A 22,466-nucleotide genomic window follows, 5' to 3' on the forward strand; every position below is an offset into this window, starting at 1 on the left:
ATTTTGTTACAAAGCAGAATCATGCCATCTACAGAAAAAACAAAACAACAAAAAGCAAACCAAACTTGCTGCTGGCATCACCTCTCCAGCAGGTCAGAGAAACTGGAGGGAGATGTGGAGTTGGCCGCTCTACAAACACACAGGAGCCTTATCTGAGGGGACAAAACTTAATTCTTCTACTTTCTCTTTCTGTCTTAATCCTTTTATACCTCCTAAGACAAATATCTCTATGCAAGAAGGGAATCACCTCACAACCACAAGTTACACATTTTCCAAAAACAAATTGAAATCTTTACATAGGAAGAAATCACATCGTGGTCACAAGTTACATGTTTTTCTTAGAAGCCCACAAGGAGTTAAACATTTCCCTTTATATTATTTCTCCCACCGTAACATCTTCACCCCAATGGTTCTTTTATTATTGGTTAACAAGGTTTTAAGCCAGCCGTGTGTGCTTCAGCCAGTTCCTTTGTACTGGCAGGCAGTTGTTTGCGGTTCCAGAGCAGCAGAATCCTAGACTGTTCCTGCTCTACAAAACCTTTAGACAAGTGCTCAGATGGCCATCTGATTTTCTTTACACAAATAGGGTCATTTGGTTTCCTTTCACAACTTTGTTTTTTCAAGGTACACACCGAAAACTGATTAATTTTGTGAGCCATATGATCAAAGACCTCAGACCTAACTGTAGCTGATACTGTCTTTGGTCTGCCAACCAGCTCCCAAATAAAGACACGGACACTTTTTATTATAAATGCTGACCTTAATTTAGGTTTGTCCCCCTAGCTCTTTTTTAAATTAATTTAACCTGCTTCTATTCCTATATGTTTTGCCTTGAGGCTTTTATCTTTCATTCATTCTGTGTGTCCTACATTCCTGCTGCTTCTGTGTCTGGATGGCTGATGTCTGCCTAACTGGCTGGCCCCTGATGTCTCCTTTTCCTTCCTCCTCCTGAACTGAATTCCATCTCCTATTTATTCTTCCTGCCTGGAATTTCCACCTACACCTCTTCCCTCACTATTGGCCATTCAGCTCTTTATTAGACCAATCAGGTGCCTTGGGCAGGCAAGGTAAAAGAGCAACACATCTTTACCTAATTAAACAAATGCAACACATCTTTGCTTAGTTAAATATTCTGCAGCACCTAATCTTGGGTGCAGGGATAGAATTGCCTTTTTTGATCATCAGCCTGTTTTTTTTTTTTTCCACAGAATTCATGGGTCTATCATGTGTGAAACTTCCTTGTTTTTATTTTCCATCCTTGACAAATCTTACATCTCTAAGTGTCCTGTGCTATAAAAAAAAAAAATCTTCATTATGATCTGCAATTAAATTGCCCAGTGAGAAGTGAGACTTTCCCATGAAACAATCACGCCATATTAGATACAGTGGGTCCTTTCACATAATAATCACACCATGCCCGATACAGTAAAATCAACAGCAGCAGGTAGGACAAAGCACAGCAGAAGCAAGAGGCGCTCTGGAGACATTCAGGGCTTTGTCTCTCTGGGATGCTTTCATTATCGCTGTGCTATCCAGGAAGCTTCACTCCACAAGTTCCATTGCTGATTGCAGCTCCCCCCAGTATGGCCGCTACCGAAGAGTGAAACTAATATCCTCAGTGGATATCTCTCCAGCCCTTGTGTTTTTTTTTTTTTTTTTTCCTTTTAAGACAGGGTTTCTCTGTGTAGCTCTGGCTATCCTGGAACTTGTTCTGTAGACCAGGTTGACCTCAAACTCAGAGATCCACCTGCCTCTGTCTTCTAAGTGCTGGGATTAAAGGCGTGAACCACCCCTATCTGGCTATGTAGTGAGTTTTAGAGCAGCCTGGGCTGAATGAGACCTTGTCTCAAAACAAACAAGCAAGCCACCACCCCAAGAAAACCAAGAACAGGGTTGGGGCTCAGTTGGGAAAGTGCTTGCTCCACAATAGTGAAGACTTGAATCCAGCCTTTAGCACCCACTAAAAAGCCAGGGGCGGTGACACAGGTGTGTCCTTTAAGCACTGGGAAGGTGGGGACAAAAATCCCTGGGGTTTGATAGCCAGTCCATTTAACTGAATTGGTGAGCTTCAGGCCAATGAGAATCTAAAGACAGAAAAAAAAGGTGGGGTCTGTGAGATGTCTGGTGGGTAAAAGTATTGGCCTTGTAACCGGGACAACTTGAGCTCAGTACCAGAACCTGTGTAAAAAAATCAAATGGATTAGTGTTCATGTGTAATCCTAGCACTGCTATGGAGAGAAGGGGCACAGAGAAAAGAGAATTTCCTTGTAGTTCATGGGCCAGGAAGCCTAGAGCATGCAGCGTGGCAGAAACAGAGAGACCCTATCTCAACAAGGTGGAAAGTGAGAACTGAGTTATCCTCTGACCTCTGGCAGGTACACCTGAACACACCACACACACACACACACACACACACACACGGAGGTGGGGCTCATAGGCAGAGTGTAGTGGCTGGTGCCTTTGATCCCAGTCAGCACTTGGGAGGCTGAGGCAGGTGGGTCTCTGAGTTCCAGGCCATCCTGATCTATGTAGCAAGTTCCAGGCAGCCAGGACTACACAGAGAGACCCTGTCTAAAAGGCAAATCAAGGGGTTAGAGAAACAAGAGCCCTAGCTGCTTTTCCAGAGGTCCTGGGTTCGATTCCCAGCAACCACATGGTGGCTCACAACTTTCTGTAACTGTCGTCCCATGGGATCTGATGCCTCCTTCTGGTGTGCGGTTGTACTTGCAGACAAGACACCCTAAAACATAAAGTACATAAATAAATCTTTAAAAAACACACAAAACACCAGTAACAAAACAACCCCCCCAAACAATACAACAACAACGAAACAATTGAGCCAATTAAGATCAAGAACACAACCGAAGGAAGACAGCTTCTGAGGAGCTGATCTAAGGTTGATCTACAGCGTCTGCATGTGCATGTACATCTGAACACACATGTGCCCTTGCACATACTTCTGCATGCACGTGTGTGCATGTGGGCACACACACACACCTGTATGAAAATGTCAAAAAGGAAACTCATTACTAGGCATACTAATTGTATTTATTTATATCTTTTTATAACTTTAAAAACAAGGTTTATTTATTTTATTTTATGTGTCTGTTCATTTTGCCTGCGTGTATGTCTGTGCACCACATTCATGTAATGCCTATGAAAGTCAGAAGAGGGTGTCAGATCCCCTGGAATTACAGACAGTTGTGAGCTGCTATGTGGGTGCTGGGAGCTGAACCTGGGTCCTTTGGAAGAACAGTTAGTGCTGTAACCTCTGAGCCTCAACCCTTTCCCTCATGCTAATTTTAAAAAAATCCTAAAAGATCAAGAACTCTAAAAATGGAAAAGAAACATGAAGGCAGGTGTGGTAGTTTGCATGTAATTGGTCTCCATGAGCTCATAGGGCGTGGCGCTATTAGGAGGTGTGGCTTTGTTGGGGTAGGTGTGGCCTTGCTGGAGGAGGTGTGCCACTGTGAGGGTGGGCTTCGAGGTCAAACCTATGCCCAAGCCACACCCAGTGTCTCAGTTTACTTCCCGTTGCCTGTGGCTCTAAGTGTAGAGCTCGCAGCTCCTCCAGCACCGTGTCTGCCTGCACACCACCATTCCCGTCATGATGATACTGAACTGAACCTCTGAGCGATAAAGCAAGCTTCTCAATTAAATGTTTTCCTTTATAAGAGAGTTGCATGATCCTGGTATCACATCACCATAGAAACCCTAACTAGGACGGAGGTAGAATACAGTCTCTTCTCAGGGGTCAGTGTTTGATACTAGTAGCCACAAGTGGTTTTTCTCGTTCAGAAATTTTGAATCTTGTTTCAGTTAAATGTTCTCACTGCTAAGCCATGGAACCCCAGGGTGGTTGGGCAAGGAAGCTTATCCAGCTTTGATTTTGACAGACATTCATGGAATTGATGATGGCTAAATCGATGACGTTAAGTAGTTTCCTAGTGGCGTGCAATTCCACAGTTTTCTATAACTCACCTATTAATGGATATGGATACAGTGAGAAGCCACGGGCTTTAAGCACCACATGCTTTGTTTGTGATGCTGAGATCAAATCCCCAGGGCCTTGCACAAGTGAGGCAAGTATTTTGTCTCTGAGCCTCAGCCCAAGCCTTTCGTTTCATAAGCTTGTCCCCTTAAGCCTTCCACTGCCCCCCACTCCAATTTTTGTTGCTCTTAGGCTTATCACTTCTAGGAAGAGTCCGCGTCAAGTGGTGTTGAGTTTTGGCTTTTCTTTCCCTTCTACAGCAGATCTCCTCTCATTGTTTCACACACTCTATTTATAGCTCATTCTCAGCCACTTCAAGCTGGTGTCCGCCCTGTCAGTGGCAGCAGCTGGTCTACACTGGCACGTCTGTCAGCTCATCACGAGCCAAAGAAAACCCCTTGGAAACATTCTCCTTGTTTTAAAATTGACTATTGGTGTTACCCCCTTAATGTCTTCCATTCTCTGAGCAGCCGTTTTAATTGAAAAGCTGACACTGTTTGTTTTCTCTGGACATGTTTCTCCAGCTGCTGCAATCAAGCTGATTTCATTAAAGCCACTCCCGGCAAGCGCTTCCCTGTTTAGTTAGCAAAGGAACAAGTTGGAAATTCATTTTCTTTGCAGTCTCATTTTCACATTTTGGTTTTTGAAAAATTCTGCTGTGATAAGATATTCACTGAACATTTCCAGACTTTTTGAAAACCGCTTTTCTGCAAGCCCAGAAGATGGTGCTTTGCTTTACCTGCTAATATTGATCTATCTTAGTTTCTTCCGATTTCTTTATTACTTTGTATGTATGGGTGTTTTGCCTACATGTGTGTCTGTACACTACATGCATGGAGTGCCCTTGGAGGCCAGAAGAGGGTGTTGGAGTCCCATAAACTGGAGTTACGGACGGTTGTGTGTCACCATGTGGGTGCTGGGAATTGAACCTGGATCCTCTGGAAGAACAGTCAGTTCTCTTAACCACAGAGCCATCTCTCGAGCCCCCTTTTTTTGGGGGGGGGAAGAGGTTATGAAAGACCCCGGTAGGGACCTTCCCTCAGGTGGAGACCCCTGGATCCAAAGACCAGGCCGAGACCACGGGTCGGATGCAAACTGCAAGAGGTTTATTAGGTAGACACAGGTACCTGCGGGCGGCAAAGTCTTTTGGAGGACTTGCGCGCCTGCAGACTGGGAGGAGGACTTTTTATAAGAAAGAGGGCAGCAAAAGCAAGTTTTATAGAAGCAGAAGCGTGGTTATCGGAATGAGGCGGGGGGCATGAATGGTTTTCCTCTCCCAGCATGGATGTCTGGCAGCAGACATCCTGTTCTTATCTTATAGATATCCTACTTTGCAGTCATCCTGCTTTGTAGATGTCCTGTCTTATAGATATCCTGTTTTCCTCTCACGAGAGCAGGCTAGCTGCTGATCCTGAGAATCTTTCAAGCAAACAGGACTTTCTCCCGGGAGCCTGCTAGCTGCGGGTTCTGAGGAGGGGGTCTGTAGGGTCTTTCAGTTATTGTGGTTCCAGCTCAAGGAACAGCTCACCCTGACAAGAGACCAGGGCAGCGGGAGCCTGAAGCAGCCGGTCACATTGCGTCTAAAATCAAGACACCCTGAATTAAGCCAGTTGCTGCTCTGTTCCCTCTACTCACTAGTACAGCCAAGGATCCCCTTGCCTAGGGAATGGTTCTGCCCTAAATTAAGACGGCACCCAGTGACCCTTCTCCCAGGTGATTCTAGATTCTGTTGCGTTGACAACACTAATTTTACACTGATAAATTGTGATAGCAGAAGAAACAATGCACCCATCCTGGTGCCCACTAAAAATAAATAAATCTTTAAAGAATTATTATTTTATGTCTATGAGTATTTGACTGCATGTACGTCTGTGCACCACATGTATGTAGTGCTCACGGAAGCCAGAAGAGGACATTGGTTTCTCTGAAACTGGAGTTTGGGCGCTGGGAATTAAAACCAGGTCCTCTAGGAGAGCAGCCAGCACTCTTAACCACTGAACCATCTTTCCAGACCCCGAAAGATGCTTGTGGAGGTGTGAGAACTTCCTGCGGGAAGCAACTAGGTTGGAGTGGTGTAAAGAGATGGGTTATGTGGATTTGTAGTGTGTGGTGGACCCTCCCTTCCTAGGCAGTGACTCATCACACGGGCTGAGAATACTGGCTGTCGGAAGCTCCCCCACCCCCGGTGCTTGTGTCATAGATGCCTCTGTGACCTCATCACTCTCTCCTATCAACTCTCTCTGCAGGGCCAGAGCTGGAGGAGAGCAGACCGGAGGGTGATGGAAACATCTAGCCCCTAACTATGGGTAATTTAGTAGAATGTAGCTCTGAGGGGGGTTCAATCATTGTTGTGTGATGTTTTTCACTCTTTTGGAGTTTGGGGGGGCCCACCACCCAGCCCCCAAATAAGCACACATGGAGGCTTATTCTTAGTTATGAATGCCCAGCCTTGGCTTGCCTTGTTTCTTGCCAACTTTTTTTTTTTTTTTAAGATTTATTTATTATGTATACAACATTCTGCCTCGATGTATGCCCTCACGCCAGAAGAGGGCGCCAGATCTCATTACAGATGGTTGTGAGCCACCATGTGGCCGCTGGGAATTGAATTCAGGACTTCTGGAAGAGCAGCCAGTGCTCTCAACCTCTGAGCCATCTCTCCAGCCCCTTGCCAACTTTTCTTAAATTATCCTGACTACCTCTTGCCGCTGGGCTTTTATCTTTCTCTATTTCTGTATTCCTTTCCCTCCTTCTTTCTCCGTGGCTTGCTGTGTGTGGCTGGGTGACTGGTCCCTGATGTCCCCCTCTCCTTGTTCTCATGCTTTTCGTTCTCGTTTCTCCTTCTATTTATACCCTCCGCCTATTAGCCCCGCCTGTCCTTGCTCCTGCCTCACTATTGGCCGTTCAGCTCTTTATTAGACCATCAGGCGTTTTAGACAGGCAAAGAATCACAGCTTCACAGAGTTCAACAAATACAGAATAACAAAAGTAACACGCCTGAAAATAATATTCCGCAACAAACCATGCCTGCCTAAATCAGGGCATTATGCTTATAAGAGACTGACCTATCCAGATGTGTTCCACCCTTCCCACAGGCAGCGTGCAGATGAGGAGAGCTGAGTGGGGCCCAGTATAAAGCTGTGAACTGCCTTAAAATGTTATGGGATTTACGTGTGTGACTGCTTTTGCTTTGTGCGGGGTTTTCTCATGTGACCTTTGTAGGTGGTGATGTTATTCACAAGTCTAAAGGTAGGATACATTTGATAGGAAGGGTAAGGTCTCCTAGTTACCGTAGGAGGCGATTCCCCCTCCACGTCCAATATTGTTAGAAAGGCCAGAAATAGCTGGTGTGGTGGTTTGCAGCTTTAATTTCGCACTCAGGGAGGCAGAGGCAGGAGGATCTCTGTGAATTCAAGGTCAGCCTGTTGTTGGACAGCCAGAGCTACATAGTAAGGCCCTGTCACAAGTAAGCAAGCAAGCAAACAAAAAAGGCCAGGAGTGGGGTCTTGTTGACTAGGAACCAGGAAAAGCATTCTTACCTTCTCCCCTGTTTTCCTCCCAGATACAGAGAGAACTTTAATATTGATCACACAGGCCATGAGCAATCCAAGTGCCTGGGAGGTGGAGGCCGACAAACGGCTATGAATCTGAGCTAGCCTGGGTTACATAGTGAGTTTCAGATCAGCTTGGGCTATAGAATTTGAGATAGTCTCAAAAAAAAATATCATTGGGCTGGAAAGGTGAAGATAGGTAAAGGCAGACAGGGTACTCATACACATAAAATAAATCTTAAAAAATGAATTATCATTAAAAAATGAAGCACATTCTAAGCCTGTCATATGCTTTGTGTGTGCAGGCGTGTATGTTTGCAGTGATGTACATGCTAACTGATGTTTAAGCTGCTGATTACATGGGTGGGCGACTTTTCTCTGGTAGGTTGTTGAACAGAAGGTTCTGGGTACCAGAGAGGTGGTCCTTCCCAAATGAATCTTTTTTTTATTTAAAGATTTATTTATTATTTTATGTATATGGTGTTCTTGCTTTCTCTGCATGTACCCTAGAAGAGAGGGAGCATCAGATCCCTTTACAAATGGTTGTGAGCCACCATGTGGTTGCTGGGATTTGAACTCGGGACCTCTAGAAGAGCTGCCAGTGCTCTTAACCGCCCAAGTGAACCTTAAAACCATTGCACTTCTAAATCACTGGTGTCTTGCCCCGGACTGATCAGCGGGACAACCCATGGGAAATTGGGTGAGGTAGCTAGAGCAGATGTGCCCCTGTTTTACTTACAGGCACATGCCCAGGCACTCAGGGGTCAGGTTGATGTATTCATGCTGACCAGTCAGCATCTTCCAGAGGTAGGCCAACCTAGTTGGTCACCTGGGTACAGCTGTAGCTTTGCCGGGTCCTGCACCACCTTAATGGAAGATCAGGATTCCTGTCTGGTACACCCTGACCTTCCTACGCGTCCTAAGTGGTCTTTTCTCTCTTGCAAGGCCCAGAAGTTACCGCCATGACAGAAACATCCGCAGCTGTGCTCATCCAAGCATGGTGGCGTGGCACCCTGCTGCGACGCTCGCTGCTGTATGCTGCCCTCAATGCGTGGATCATTCAGTCCTGGTGGAGAAAGATACTGGTGAGCTTGCGGGAGAAGAGACGGCAGGCGGCTCTGGAGCTGTATGCTAAAAAAACAAGGGCAATTGTCAAACTACAGTCATGGTTCCGGATGTGGCGCATCCGCCAACGGTACTGTCGATTACTAAATGCTGCCCGCATCATCCAGGTTTATTGGCGTTGGCATAACTGTCACACTCGTGGCTTTATCCAGGGCGACTATGAAATCAAAGAAAATCGACTGAATATTCAACTCGAAATTTCCCTGGGCTCACAGGCATGCAAGGTGCAGCAATGCATAACCCTACCAATAAAAGAGTGATCAGGTCTGCTACCCCCGTGTCCTCAGCTCTCTTTATCAGAAGGATTTCCAGGTCACTATTGAGTCAACACAGCAGATGCCGGGTGCCGGGCAAATCAAATCTGAGGGACACAACTGAGGAGGAGCCTCAGTGCTGGAGGATAAGGATCTGGGATGGATTAGTAATGTCTGTCATGGGCCTGGGGCGGTAAAATTTCAGATTTCCAGGTATCTCAGTTCCAAGGACAACATATAAATGATCTCCCTTAACAACACAGCATGCAGGCCTGTATTTTGGGGCTTTGTGTTTGCTACAAAATTTTAAGACTTATTTTAAAAATCATGGTAAAAATTTGACACAAAGTCATTATTTTAAACTAGGTAGAAAGGTACTTACATTGTGCAATTGTCACCTTCCATCTCCATAACATTTTCATCTTGCAAAGTTGGAAATTCCTACCCATTAAATAGAAATTTTTTTTGTTTCTCCCTTCAGCCCCGAACAACTTTTGTCTCAATGCATTCAAATTTATATATGTGGGACCCCCCCCCAATTCTGGAAAACCCATACAAAACCTATGTTGTCGTGACTGGCTTATTCCAAGTTCATTTGTAGCATGTGTCAGGGTTCCCCCCCACCCAAGACAGGGTTTCTCAGTGTAGCTTTGGGGCCTGTCCTGGAACTAGCTCTTGTAGACCAGGCTGGCCTCGAACTCACAGAGATCCGCCTGTCTCCGCCTCCTGAGTGCTGGGATTAAAGGAGTGTGCCACCACCACCTGGCCAGGGTTCCCTTTCAAAGGTTGAATAATAGCTCGGAGACTGCATAGACTGCCAGTGTCCATCGGTGTCACTCTGCCTTCTGGCTGTTTGAATAATGCGACTATGGACACAGATTGACAAGAAGCTCTTTCCTTCTTTTTAAAAAGTTGTGTGTGTGTGTGTGTGTGTGTGTACTATAGTGTGTGATGTATGCATGTGTGTGTAGTATATGCATGTGTGTATATGTGTAAACATGTGTGTGCATGTGTGATGTAAGCATGTGTGTATTGTGAGTCTGTATAATGTGTGTTCTGTGGAATAATCCTTCTGTATACTGTGAGCATATGTTGTTAATAAAAAGCTGATTGGCTGATAGCTAGGCAGGATTTTCGGAGCAGGGAGAATGCTGGGAAGAAGGGCAGAGTCTCGGAAGTCATGGGTAGGACGCAGAGCGGAGCAAGATGAATGTGCTGTGCTGAAAGAAGGTACTGCCATGTGACAGAGGAAGGAAAAGAAATATGGGCTAATTTAAAATGTAAGAGTTAGCTAGTAACAAGCCTAAACTATCAGCCTAGAATTTATAATTAATAATAAATCTCTAAATGGTTATTCAGGAGCAGCTGCTGAAACACAGAAAAACTCTGCTTACAAGTATATGCATACGTATGTGATGTATACGTGTGGGTTGTATGCATACATATGTGCATACGTGGTATACATGTATATATGTGGTGTATGTATGTGTGTGAATCTGTGTGGTGTGTATGTGGCAAATGCATGTGTATGTGTGTATATATGGTGTAAACATGTATGAGCATGTGGTGTGTGTGTGATGTTTGCATGCTCATGCACAGACACAAGGCTACACTTAAACTCACTCTGTTGTTGAGGGTGAACTTGAACTTCTGATCCTCTTCTGCCTCCTTCTCTCCGGTGCTAGGATCACAGGTGTTATCATCACACCTAGTTGTGGGCATGTTTGCCTTTTGAGACCTGTCTCAGTGTGTAGCTGGCCTTGAACTCAGGTCCTCTTGGTGTGCAGATCCTCCTTTGAGTGCACGTAAAGGAATGGAAAACTTTCATTCCCATAAAACCCCAAGCATGTGGGATTTCAGAAGCTTCATTCATAACTGCCCAAATTGCAAGCAACCAAGATGTCCTTCAGCATAGGAGGGGTTCAATAAACTGTGGTATGTCCCCCAAGTGAGATTTTATGTGGTGTTAAGGTGAGTAAGGCATGAGAACACATGGAAGAACTTGCATGCACGTGACTCAAGGAAAGAAAGCTCCATGCTGCGTGCTTGTGCTATGTAGCAGTCTAGAAAAAACCAAAACCAACCAAACAAAAAACTATGGAGGAAGTAAATAAAATAAATGTCAGAGATGTAGGCTTTTTTAGGGGGTTGAGGAGGGAGTAGTATGTGGTCCAGGATGGATTTGAACTTGCAATCCTCTAGCCTCTCCCTCCTGAGTACTGGGATTACATGTGTGCACGCCATAGCTGAGGACAAAGGAATTTTTGCTGTCAGTTTGTAGGCTTATTATAACAGAGGTACTGTTCTGGTGGGGGTGTTGCTAATGAGCAAGGCTAGGGTGACTGGGGCCAGGGGGAAATCTACGTACTTTCAATTTATTGTGAACTTAAAACTGTACCAGAAAGTTAAAAAAAAAAATAGCAATAAAAAAACTAAAGCACTTGTAGGCTGGTGAGAGGCTCAGTGAATAAACCGTCACCAAGTCTAGTGACCTCATCTTGATAGCGAGCGGATTAGACCTGCCTGCCCGGCTAGTGAACACGTGACATCTTTCTTCTGCTGTCATTTAGCTTGTGAACATATTTTCCTTCGTTGATCCTGCTGTACTTTGGTGTTTCATATCAATATTTTAAATTTTCAGTATATAGATCTGCATCTACTCTATTGATTATCCAAATTAATTTTCTCTTTTCCTTCTTCCTTCCCTTCTCCCTTCCTTCGTGTTCCCTCTTTCCCTTCCTTCCTCCCTCTCTTTCCACCTTCCTTTTTGGGTAGGGTCTCATGTAGCTCAGGCTAGCCTTGAATTCACTATATTAAGTTCCATCCTTAAGTTAAGGATGACCTTGAACTTCTGACCCTGATGCTTCTACTTCCCAAGTGCTAGAATTACCAGCATGCACCACCATGTCTGGTTTCACGTGGTACAGGACTTTGTGTGTGCTGGCCGTGCGCTCTACCGATGGAACTACCCCACGTACTAAGTCTTTTGCTTTGGGTAGATTTTTATTTGTATTTAGATTCTTGAATCTGTAATTTCAAACCTATAATCTGCAAATAAGAGCAGTTTTGCTTCCTCCTTTCCTGTTTCTATGCCTTTTATTTCCCTTTATTGACGAATTGCATGGGCTAGAACTCCCAGTCCCATGGTGAGCAGCTTTGAGAGTGGATCATGTCTCACTTGCGGTCTTGCAGGGAAGTGGGGGTGGGGTCGAGTGTGCTCGGTTACTATTATGCTGGTTGTAGGCTTCTCACAGAATCTCTTTATTGGACTTCTGAAATGCTTAAGAATTTTCAACATGAATTTGCCATGTCATTTTTCTGACCTGATTAATGTAGTCATACGTGGACTGATGAATTTTAATGTTTAGCCTTGTTTCCTAGAGTTAAATTTGGTTTGATACGGATATATAATCATTTTTATATATTTTGGGGGTTTTGATGTGTGGTTTTTGAGTGTGATGAGTGATGAGACATTCTTTTTTTTTTTTTTTGGTTTTTCAAGACAGGGTTTCTCTGTAGCTTTGGTGCCTGTCCCAGAACTAGCTCTTGTAGACCAGGCTGACCTCGAACTCCAGAGATTCGCCTGTCTCTGCCTCCCGAGTGCTGGGATTAAAGGCGTGCGCCACCACCGCCCAGCTGATGAGACATTCTATAGACCAGTTCTAGGTGACCAAGTACCTAGGGTGCTGGACACCCATCAACCTCACGGATCAATCTACGGCAGTGTTCTGGGTTTGGCGTCTCATGCCAGTGAAGACTCAGATACTTGTGGGAGTCTGAAAAGCAGAAGCAGGCTTTATTAGAGTTACAGGAAGTGGGAAGTCCAGGAAAAGTGAGAAACTTTCAAGAGTGGGAGGGGCTCCCACAGAAGAAAGAAGCCATTGAACTTCCTGGTCCAGTAATTCTTAGAGGGCTACAGCAGAAGCTGGAAACCGGCTGAAGTGACTGTGGTTTGATCTCTGTGCTACCATGGACAGAGACGCCCGGTGCACGTCGTCCTGGCCCACCCAAGGACCTGATCATTACTGTTCTTCCAGTAGGGGTGGCGGACGCCTCCTCTTCACCCATGTCTGATTCTGACATTGTTAGTTGTTGCCCATGACTGTCTGCTGGCCCTTAGACACTGGCTGACATTGCTACCTCTGAGTTTGCAGGTGTCTCAATTGCTATTAACTAAACTAAGCTACTTTTGCTCCTCAAACTTTCCAAGAGGGCTGGAGAGATGGCTCAGCGCTTAAGAACACTCACTGATTTTCCAGAGGACCTAGGTTTGATTCCAGCCCCTGTATGGTGGTGTCTCACAATCACTTATTACTTCAGTTCTGGGGCATCGATTGCCCTCTTCTGGCCTCTCTGGGTACTAGGCATACATATGGTACACAGACATACATGTAGGTAAAATCAGACAGTCAGACAGACAGACAGACACACACAAAATCAAATAAAAACCTACCAAGAGCTAGCTGTGTTTGCTTAGATAACTCCTTGTGTATGAGATGGTCTGGGTTCTCTTTCCTGAAATGGGGATGGGGGGGGGTGGAGGAGCTTTCTTAGAAGCTCACACTTAAAGTTACAATTAGCTGCATTAGAAGCAAGGCTATGCGTCTGGACAATGGTGCCTTCCTTGCGCTCCTCGGGGGACACAGGGTTGTGCACACCCAGACTGCCGTTTTAACACTGCATCTTCCTTCAGCCACAGCCTCCATCCTCCAAACTTGTACGAGTAACCTCAGTTTCTCCATAGGCTGTCTTCTCATACCGCGAGCTGGGAGCCAGCTCTGCCTTGCAGTTGAAACGCTAATATTTTCTGTGGATTTTGGCGGACACATCCCCGGGAGCTATTGACCTATGGCTCCTTCTTCACTCTTCCTTCTTGCAGCCCCCGGTTTCACTTTGGTCTGAACACTGGCCTCAAAAAGTCGATTTCTGCTCTAATTTCTAATTACAAATGAAATTGTGTAAAATTGATTTTTAAAAATTATTTTGTAAATGTGTGCCTTTGTATGTACATGTGTGTATGTATGTATATGAATGCGTGTGTGTGTGTTTTCACACATGTACTTGTAGAGGGGAGAGGTTGACTTTAGACGTCTTTCCCCTTTCTTCTCCATCTTAGTTTTTGACTCAGGGTCTCTCAGTAAACCTAGAATCTACCAGTTTAGCTGGATCAGCTGGCCTTTCAAACCCCAGGTGTCCTCCTGTTTCTGCCTTTCCAAGTCTGGGATACAGGTGTGTCCCGCCAAGCCTGTTTTTTTCTACGTGGGTGCTCGAATCACACTCAAGCGAGCACTTCACTGATTGAACCATTTTTCTGTCTCCCTTCTTCCCAAAGGGTATGCTGCTCTTTTGTTTTGTTTTGTTTTGAGACGGGGTCTCTAAATAGCCTCGTCTTGAACAGGCTGGCCTTGAACTCACAGAGATCTGCCTGTCGAAGTCAGATGTAGGATGATAGGAAACCTAGTCCTGTGAAGCATCCCCTTTCTTTCTGCTGCTCTGCTCTTCTTTATATCCCAGTAAGTTCTTTTGCTCCTGCTGTTTAACAAGCAGTCACCAGCAATAACAAAATGAAAATCTTAGCATATCTTGTTCAATTGGAGAATTTTAGAATTTCCCACTTATCACTGAGGCAATTTCATAAAATTTTTGCATATGGCTACTACATATAGACAATTGACTTGGATTTTTCTGTTTTTTGTTTTTTTGAGACAGGGTGTCTCTCAGGATAGCCTGACTATCCTGGAACTAGCTCTGTAGACAAGGCTGGCCTCAGACTCACAGAGATCCACCTGAGTGCTGGGATCAGAGGCACGCACCACCACACCCTAGGCAATTGTCTTTAAGTAGAGATAAACAGCTCTAACAAACCAGACCATAGATCCCTTCAAGTCAAGAGTACTCTATATACACCTATGTATACTTTTATGCCAGAAGAGGACATCAGACCCTACTATAGATGGTTGTGAGCCACTATGTGGTTGCTGGGAATTGAACTCAGGACCTCTGGAAGAGCAGATAGAGCTGAACCATCTCTCCAGCCCCAAAAGTTTATTTTTGACTATGTGTTTATGTATGGCCCTGTTCGTGGTTATGTGCCATGTGAGTGCAGGTACGTATGTGTGATGGTCAGAGGCTTCACATCTCCTGGAACTGGAGTTACAGGCAGTTCTGAGGCAGCTGGTGTGGGCTCTAGGAACTGAGCTTGGGTCCTCTGCAAGAGCAGTGTGCATCTTCAGCTGCTGAGCCACCTCTCCTGACCAACTTCTTTAAAGTGTGTGTGTGTGTGTGTGTGTGTGTGTGTGTGTGAGAGAGAGAGAGAGAGAGAGAGAGAGAGAGAGAGAGAGAGAGAGAGGAGACAGAGACAGATGAACGAGAGACAGAGAGACAGAAAGGTGGGGTGGGTGTGGACTGGAGGGAAAGAGGAGAGAGCAGACGTGAAAAGAACAGTAGCATGTCTTATTACGAGGAGAAGCAGTATCTAGAACAGAAGCTAAAGAAAACATTTTTAAAAAGGATTTTATTTGTATAGTATTATCTTAAAGTTTGTGTGAGATCCTGTGTATGTGTCTTTGTATGAGTATGTGCACGTGAAAGCAGGATCTTCAGAGGTATTGGATCTCCTGGAGCTGGAGTTACAGGTGATTGAGAGGCCTCACCTGGGTTCTGGGACCCCACTTGGGACTTTTAAAGGAGCAGGACATGCTTCTAACTGCAGAGCCACATCTCTGGTCACACCTCTCCTCGCCTAGGTTTTGAGACAGGGTTTCACTATTCAGGTCTTGCTGGTCTGCAACTTGCTCTGTAGTCGAGGCTGGCCTTGAACACTCAGAGATCTGCCGGCCTCTGTCTCCAGGGTGCTGGGGTTAAAGGTGGGTGTCACCATGCCCAGTGTGAAAGAAATGCTTTTAAGGAGAGGCCGATTGATAATTTGGACAGCTAGGCTCCATATATTGCATTAGGCAGCTTGAGAAGGTAGAAGCTTGTTGTAAGGGGTCTCTTGTTTGTTTCCAGGCTGCCCGCTCAGACCCGAAATAATCACACAGAAACTATATTATTTAAATCACTGCTTGGCCCATTAGCTCTAGCTTCTTATTGGCTATCTTAATTTAAATTTTATCTCTTTTTTTATAGATTTATTTATTTATTGTGTATACAGTGTTCTGTCTGTATGCTTGCTGGTTAGAAGAGGGCACCAGATCTCACTACAGATGGCTGTGAGCCACTATGTGGTTGATGGGAATTGAACTCAGGACCTCGGGAAGAGCAGTCAGTGCTCCCAACCTCTGAGTCCTTAAATTATATCTTAATTTAACCTATTTCTAGTAATCTGTATATCGCCATGAGGCTGTGGCTTACCAGGTAAAGTTCCAGCATCTGTCTCCAGCAGGGCTACATGGCTTCTCTTTCACCCTGCTTTCCTTTGCCCAGAATTGTTTAGTTTTCTCTGCCTACCTAAGCCCTGTTCTACCCTATCAAGCCAAGCCAGTTTCTTTATTAACCAGTGGTATTCACAGCACACAGAGGGGAATCCCACATCAGAAATGTAATCTGAGGGGGTGGCTTGTGACCAGGACAAAGACTTTTAATTTCGCTGGAGAGAAAGCAGTGAGTGTGGGTCGGGCCAGGTAAACTCTGAACAGGATGATAGGAAATTGGGGATCCAAGTGGAGGAGGGAAGAAGCAAAACTGGGTATTTGGAGAGGAGAGGTTTTAGCTTATTCAACCCATAAAATGGAAATGCAAACATGAGAGAAAATTTGGGGACTATTTAGTTGAGATACATAGTCTTGAATATAGACAGTCTTGTTCAAATTACACTATAGGTAAGGGAGCAGGAAGATAGGTGAGTTCATCCCACATGTGTTGAGAGAGAAGGGGAAAGAAGGAGAGACAGGGAGGAAAACTGAAGGAGGAAGGAAGAGAAGAAGCCAAACTGTGCAGAGAATTGACCACAGTTAAGCAGGACAAGTGACCAAGTGACCGCCTGAAAGACTAGCAGAATTGAGAAAATGAAGGTTTTTTGTTTTTCTTTTTGAGACAGGGTTTCTCTGTAGCTTTGAAGCCTGTCCTGGAAATAGCTCTGTAGACCAGGCTGGCTTTGAATTCACAGAGATCCGCCTACCTCTGCCTCCTGAGTGCTGGAATTAAAGGTATGCGTCATCACCGCCCGGCTGAGAATGAAGATCTTAAAACACAGGAAGAGACACTCTTGGTTACTGAGAAGCTGTGCCGGAAGGAAAGGAGGAAGCAGGCAGAGATGGGGCTCCAGAGAAAGCAGTTTGAGCAGCAGTCAGAGCCTCATTCTCCAATGCAGTAGCCACTAGCACGTGCAGAAACCCACGTCCTCACCTTCACTATGTCTCCAGGGGTTTTCCATACCAGACAATGCACCTAAAGAAGGTGCCACACAATAGTGATATTTTAGTATGGCCGTGGGAGCAGAGTTGAAGAGGTTGGGAAGGCTGTTTGGGGGTTGGAGAAGGGGTGATATTAGAGGGCACCTCATTTGCCACACAACCCTTCAGGAGAGAGGAGTTTGGGTGAGAATTGTGAAGAAGGAATTGAGGGGCCTGGAGTGTCCTTTTTTTTTTTTTTTTTAAAGATTTATTATGTATACAATCTTCTGTCTGCATGAAACCCTGTAGGACAGAAGAGGGCACCAGATCTCATTACAGATGGTTATGAGCCACCATGTGGTTGCTGGGAATTGAACTCAGGACCTCTGGAAGAGCAACCACTGCTCTTATCCTCTGAGCCATCTCTCCAGCCCTAGAGTGTCCTTTTTAAAATAATTATTTTTATTTCATGCACATTTGTGTTTTGCCTGCATGTATGTCTGTGTGAAGGTGTTGGATCTCCTGAAACTGGAGGTTTAGGCAGCAATGAACTGCCGTGTGAGTTCTGGGAATCAAATTTGGGTCCTCTGGAAAAACAGCTTAACTGCTGAGCCATCGCTCTAGCTCTATGAGTGTCCTCGTCCATTTGTTCTCAGGGTCATCTCACTGCCTGTTGATATGCCCAGCCCCAGCACTAAGGCCAAGCTCCTGTCTTCCCCTGGGGCCACACTGTGATGCCCTCATTCAGACACTGGCATTTTCTTTAGATGCTACCCAATAAGGAAACAGAGGCACTCTGGATCCCAGCCAACCCTGACTGCAGACCCCAGAGTCAGTCTGGGCACACAGGGTAGTAAGAGTTTTCATGGGATGTAGTCTTCCAGTCAGTGATGGGGAGAAAGGAACGGACCTGGGAATGGGAACCGGACTTCTGACTGGGTCATAGGTTGGGACCTAGCTGATGCTTTGATGACTGAGCGGCGTGTGACCATTACCACCCCGAGACGCAAGCCCAGGAAATCCTCACTCTTGATCTCTGAGAGAAACAACAGAAGTCAGCAAGGCCCAAGCTGGGAACAGAAACACACACCAACCATTTAGACCTTTACTGGGGACCGAATGCTGCGCGTCCCTTCTAATCAGTCCTCAGTGGTCAATGATTTCAATGTGGAACTGTAGGTGAGTGGTCGTGATCACACAGTGGCCCCGCAGGAGGGAGCAGGACTGGCAGTTGTGGTATTTCCAGTGGCCCTGGATGATGTAGATGGCACTGAGGACCTGGCAGTACCGCCAGTGAATGCGCCACATCCGAATCAGCGACTGGATCTTGACGATCGCTCTCTCCCTGTTTGAGAAGTCAATCAGCGCTTTCCTCCGCTTCTTCTCCAGGATCTTGCAGAGCGTCAGCCGCCACCAGCACTGGATGATCCAGACTCTGAGGGCTGCGTGCAGTAGGGTCCTGCGCACCAGGGTGCCACGCCACCAGGCCTGGAGCTTAATGGCTGCTTTAGTTTTTTTCTTCTTTAATTTTTTCTAGACAGAGATAAGAGAGATTACCCAAGGATCTTCCTGCTACCAACTTTCAGGGTATTCTTGGAAGGGCACTGGGTTGTCCTCTAAACACTGGCTCCTCCTCGGAGAGTTCTGGGATCTAGCAGAACTTTGATGAGGAGCTGGACCTTGTCAGGACCTTTCCCTGTCATTGTGGGCACATCACCCCATTCTCAGTGTCTCAGTTCCTTTCTCTCTCTCTCTCTCTCTCTCTCTCTCTCTCTCTCTCTCTCTCTCTCTTTTCTTCAACATAGGGTTTCTTTTTGAGACAGACAGCCTTGGCTGTCCTGGAACTCACGCTGTAGACCAGGCTGACCTCAAACTCACAGAGATCCGCCTGCCTCTTTCTCCTGAATGCTGGGATTAAAGGCATGTGCCACCACTGCCTTGGCTGTTCCTCTCTTTTTCATCCCGTGTATTCTACACTGGCTTTGAACTCCTTATGTAGTGGAGGATGACCTTAAATTTCTGTTCTTCTTTCCTGTCTCCATCTCCCAAGGGCTGGGATCACAGGGGATGTACCTCCATCCTTGGCTAATAAAATCCTTCTCTTGCCTACCTCATTGCTGCCTAAATCAAGAGAAAACCAGAGTCACCAGAAGGGTGTGCTGGGGATAGGAGGAGCTTTGGTGTGTCCTACCACACGGTTAGCGCTTGCTGATTCGGGAACATTGGCTCTCCTAATGCTTTTGCCTGGGTGCCTTCCTTCCTTCCTTCCTTCCTTCCTTCCTTCCTTCCTTCCTTCCTTCCTTCCTTCCTTCCTTTCCTTTTTTTGCTGACTCCCCCTCCCCCCATCATCTGATTGCTCTCTGTGACAATCATGTGTTTTCACTCTACACTGTGACTTGTAGCATTTCCTTCCTGTTCTACAACCAACCTGTCTGTATTTAGACCATTCTGCTTAATTCACAGTACTGGTGCTCTGGACTTCCAGCCCCAGGCAGTTTCCGATGGGTTTCCTTCTTTCCAGTCAGCAAGTCACAGTCAGACTCAGATCCAAGAGCCCAGACCAAGGAGGAGGAGACAGAGGGAAATGAGCAAATATTGGTCATTTAGACTTGGATGGATATGAGGTGGAATCCCACATCCTTAGCACATGGATACAACTGACTTGGAGTTCTCTTAACTGTGTGTGTAATTCAACTCACTTGTTCTCTTACCTTTAGCTTCTTCTTCTTTTGAATAATTTCATTTTCTTCTTCAATTACAGGCACAATCAAACTGCTCTTGGACTGTCAATGAGATTAAACAGGAACACCTGTGAATGAGTAAAGGCTTTCTCTGGATGGCCCTGTCAGAAGCGCCTACCGCTTCAGTCTCTCCTTCTTTCCCTAGGCCTGTGAAGCCTAGTGTGATGCACACGCCTACCCTGACCGCCTGCTAGGTCTGGTCCTGGCTCTTACACAAAACTTAAGCGCCATCACCAGCCTGCCTCTAGATGGTTCATTAGCCCTCATTTCCTGCTTCCCAGCATCAGGTATTAGTGACCCAAGAGAGGGGAAACAGAATTTACAATGGCTTTGTGATACAAGATTAAGATATTTGTCTCAGCCTCTCCCCCTTCTACTTCCTTATCACATATATTCTATTGTCTCGCCTCTCTTAAGTCCCTTCTCCCAGAGGCCCCTCTCTAACTTCCTTACCTCTACAGGCATTCCAAGGGGCGTGCGTGCGGTGGGGACCACAAATCTAAAGAGTCAAAGCTAGTATCTGCATATGCGAGAGAACATGCATTTGTCTTTCTGAGCCTGGGCTACTTCACTCAGAATTTTCTAGTTCCACCTATTTACCTTTAATTTGATTTTTTTTTTTTTACGGTTGGATAAAGTTCAGTTCCGTATCTACCACATCTTCACTGTCTGTTATCAGCTGGTTGGAATCCAGGCTGACTGTTTCCTTGCTAGTGTGAGTAGGATATTGGTCAACACGAATGTACAAGGATCTCTGTAGTCAAAACTAGAAGCTTCAATTCTTCTCGCTAGCTTTCATAATCCTCAAAGGTTGTATGCACACTGAATGAATGAAAAAAAAAACCCTGTACACTAGCAGGGGAGAAAAGTAATCAATAGTCTTATTCGGCTGTGAACCCTGCAAGCTACAAGAACAACTGACCTTCTATGCACACATACAGATATACACTAGTGTAATAGTGCAACCAACATTATGGGAATAACCAACCACTTTCAGGTTGGGTTTTAAGCCCATTCTACAAAGATGGAACTCATATCTGGCATTGTTAACTGGGTCAAGAGTCCAGAGCAGGACAGGTCATAGGCCCCAGGGGAGGACTTAGTAATCTTCTTCTGCTAAATGGTCATACTAATAAACATCCCCCTAAGCTCTTATTTTTATACCCACAGATTAGTGCAACTCTCAACCCTTATCAAAGATGCTTCTTTTTACAGTAGCTGGAGACGAATACAGAGACCCAGAACCCACTGAGAAGGCCGTTAAAGTTCTACCATAAATAGGCACCAAGACTTGATAGGTCCAATCTGAATCTCTCAAAACTTAAAAATTCAGATGTTACTCATTAAAAACTATCCTAAAAGATAAGATTTTTTTATCAAGAATTTCACAGGGACAGTTTGACTTGGTGGCAGACATCTGTAAGCCCAGTACTGCGGTATTTCTTATTAGAATCATGTGTGTGTTCCATTTTGTCTGGATTCTTTCTCTTACTGAATGTTTTCATAGATTTTCTGTGTTGCACTGTGCATCAGTACCTGATAATTTTCTATGGCCAAGTAATATTCCACTGCAAGGGCATGCCACGTTCTGTTCATGTGCACACCCTTTTCATGGGCATTTATGCTATTTGATTTTCATTTGGGACTATTAGGAATAGTGCCTCTATAAACACCCATGTACAAACTTTCTGTGAATACCCTTTCATTTCCCAATAGCTAGGACTTGAACTTCTGGCTCCTGATGAACTCTGAGGACTCATTTGAGGAACAGAGGCCTGTTTTACGTATGGATCAACCACTTAAAATTTATGCTAGCGCGTATGTAAGCTCTTATTCTTTCTTATTTGTGTCAGCACTTGTTACTGCCTGATGTTTTGGTAAATTATCCTCTGTAGGGGTGTCATCTCAAGTTTTTAATTTTTCTTTTTAGAATTATGTTTTAGATCAGCTGGGGATGGAGTGGATCTGGGAGGAGTTAGAGGGAGGGCTGGGAAGGGAATGATTGAAAACAGTGTAAAATTCTCAAAGAATTAATTTAAATTTAAATAATTTAAATAATTTCTCCTTTACTTCTCATAATTAATTCCTTTTCTTGTTTCATGACCCCCCTAGCCTTATAAATACACATGTAGGTATTGATACAAGCACATGGGTTTTTTTTGTTTTTTCGAGACAGGGTTTCTCTGTGTAACAGTTCTAGCTGTCCTGGAACTAGCTCTTGTAGACCAAACTGGCCTTGAACTCACAGAGATCCTCCTGCCTCTGCCTCCCAAGTGCTGGGATTAAAGGCGTGCGCCACCACCGCCTGACTTGTGTATTTTTAAATCTAGGTTCTGTATGTATTTAATTTTTTTTAAAGATTTATTTATCTACTATGTATATAGTATTCTGCTTGCACGTATGTCTGCAGGCCTGAAGAGGGCACCAGATCTCATTATAGATGGTTGTGAGCCACCATTGTATTGAATTTTTTA

The 22,466-nt window shown here is 45.1% G+C and overlaps 2 protein-coding genes across 2 annotated transcripts; one reads left to right on the forward strand and one right to left on the reverse strand.

The window, feature by feature from the left end:
- The first annotated feature begins 7,898 nt into the window (after positions 1 to 7,898).
- Iqcf5 (IQ motif containing F5) lies at positions 7,899 to 8,924 on the forward strand. Its single transcript, XM_057768415.1, has 2 exons — positions 7,899 to 7,920; positions 8,485 to 8,924. The coding sequence occupies exons 1-2, from the start codon at positions 7,899 to 7,901 to the stop codon at positions 8,922 to 8,924; spliced, it is 462 nt and encodes a 153-aa protein (XP_057624398.1).
- A 9,473-nt stretch (positions 8,925 to 18,397) lies between these two features.
- On the reverse strand, positions 18,398 to 20,223 carry LOC130873580 (IQ domain-containing protein F2-like). The gene is made up of 3 exons (XM_057768416.1): positions 20,206 to 20,223; positions 19,951 to 20,034; positions 18,398 to 18,784 (listed from the first exon to the last, which is right to left on the reverse strand). The coding sequence occupies exons 1-3, from the start codon at positions 20,221 to 20,223 to the stop codon at positions 18,398 to 18,400; spliced, it is 489 nt and encodes a 162-aa protein (XP_057624399.1).
- Positions 20,224 to 22,466: the final 2,243 nt, after the last annotated feature.

This window comes from Chionomys nivalis, chromosome 4 (assembly GCF_950005125.1).
Source record: "Chionomys nivalis chromosome 4, mChiNiv1.1, whole genome shotgun sequence".
Classification (NCBI taxonomy): Eukaryota; Metazoa; Chordata; class Mammalia; order Rodentia; family Cricetidae; genus Chionomys; species Chionomys nivalis.

Coding starts and splice junctions, on each gene's coding strand:
- Iqcf5 (XM_057768415.1), top strand. CDS start 7,899: ATGGGTGGGCGACTTTTCTCTG. Junction 7,921..8,484: donor GGGTGGGCGACTTTTCTCTG/GTAGGTTGTTGA, acceptor CTCTCTTGCAAG/GCCCAGAAGTTACCGCCATG.
- LOC130873580 (XM_057768416.1), bottom strand. Junction 18,785..19,950: donor AGCTAAAGGTAAGAGAACAA/GTGAGTTGAATT, acceptor ATCTCTGTCTAG/AAAAAATTAAAGAAGAAAAA.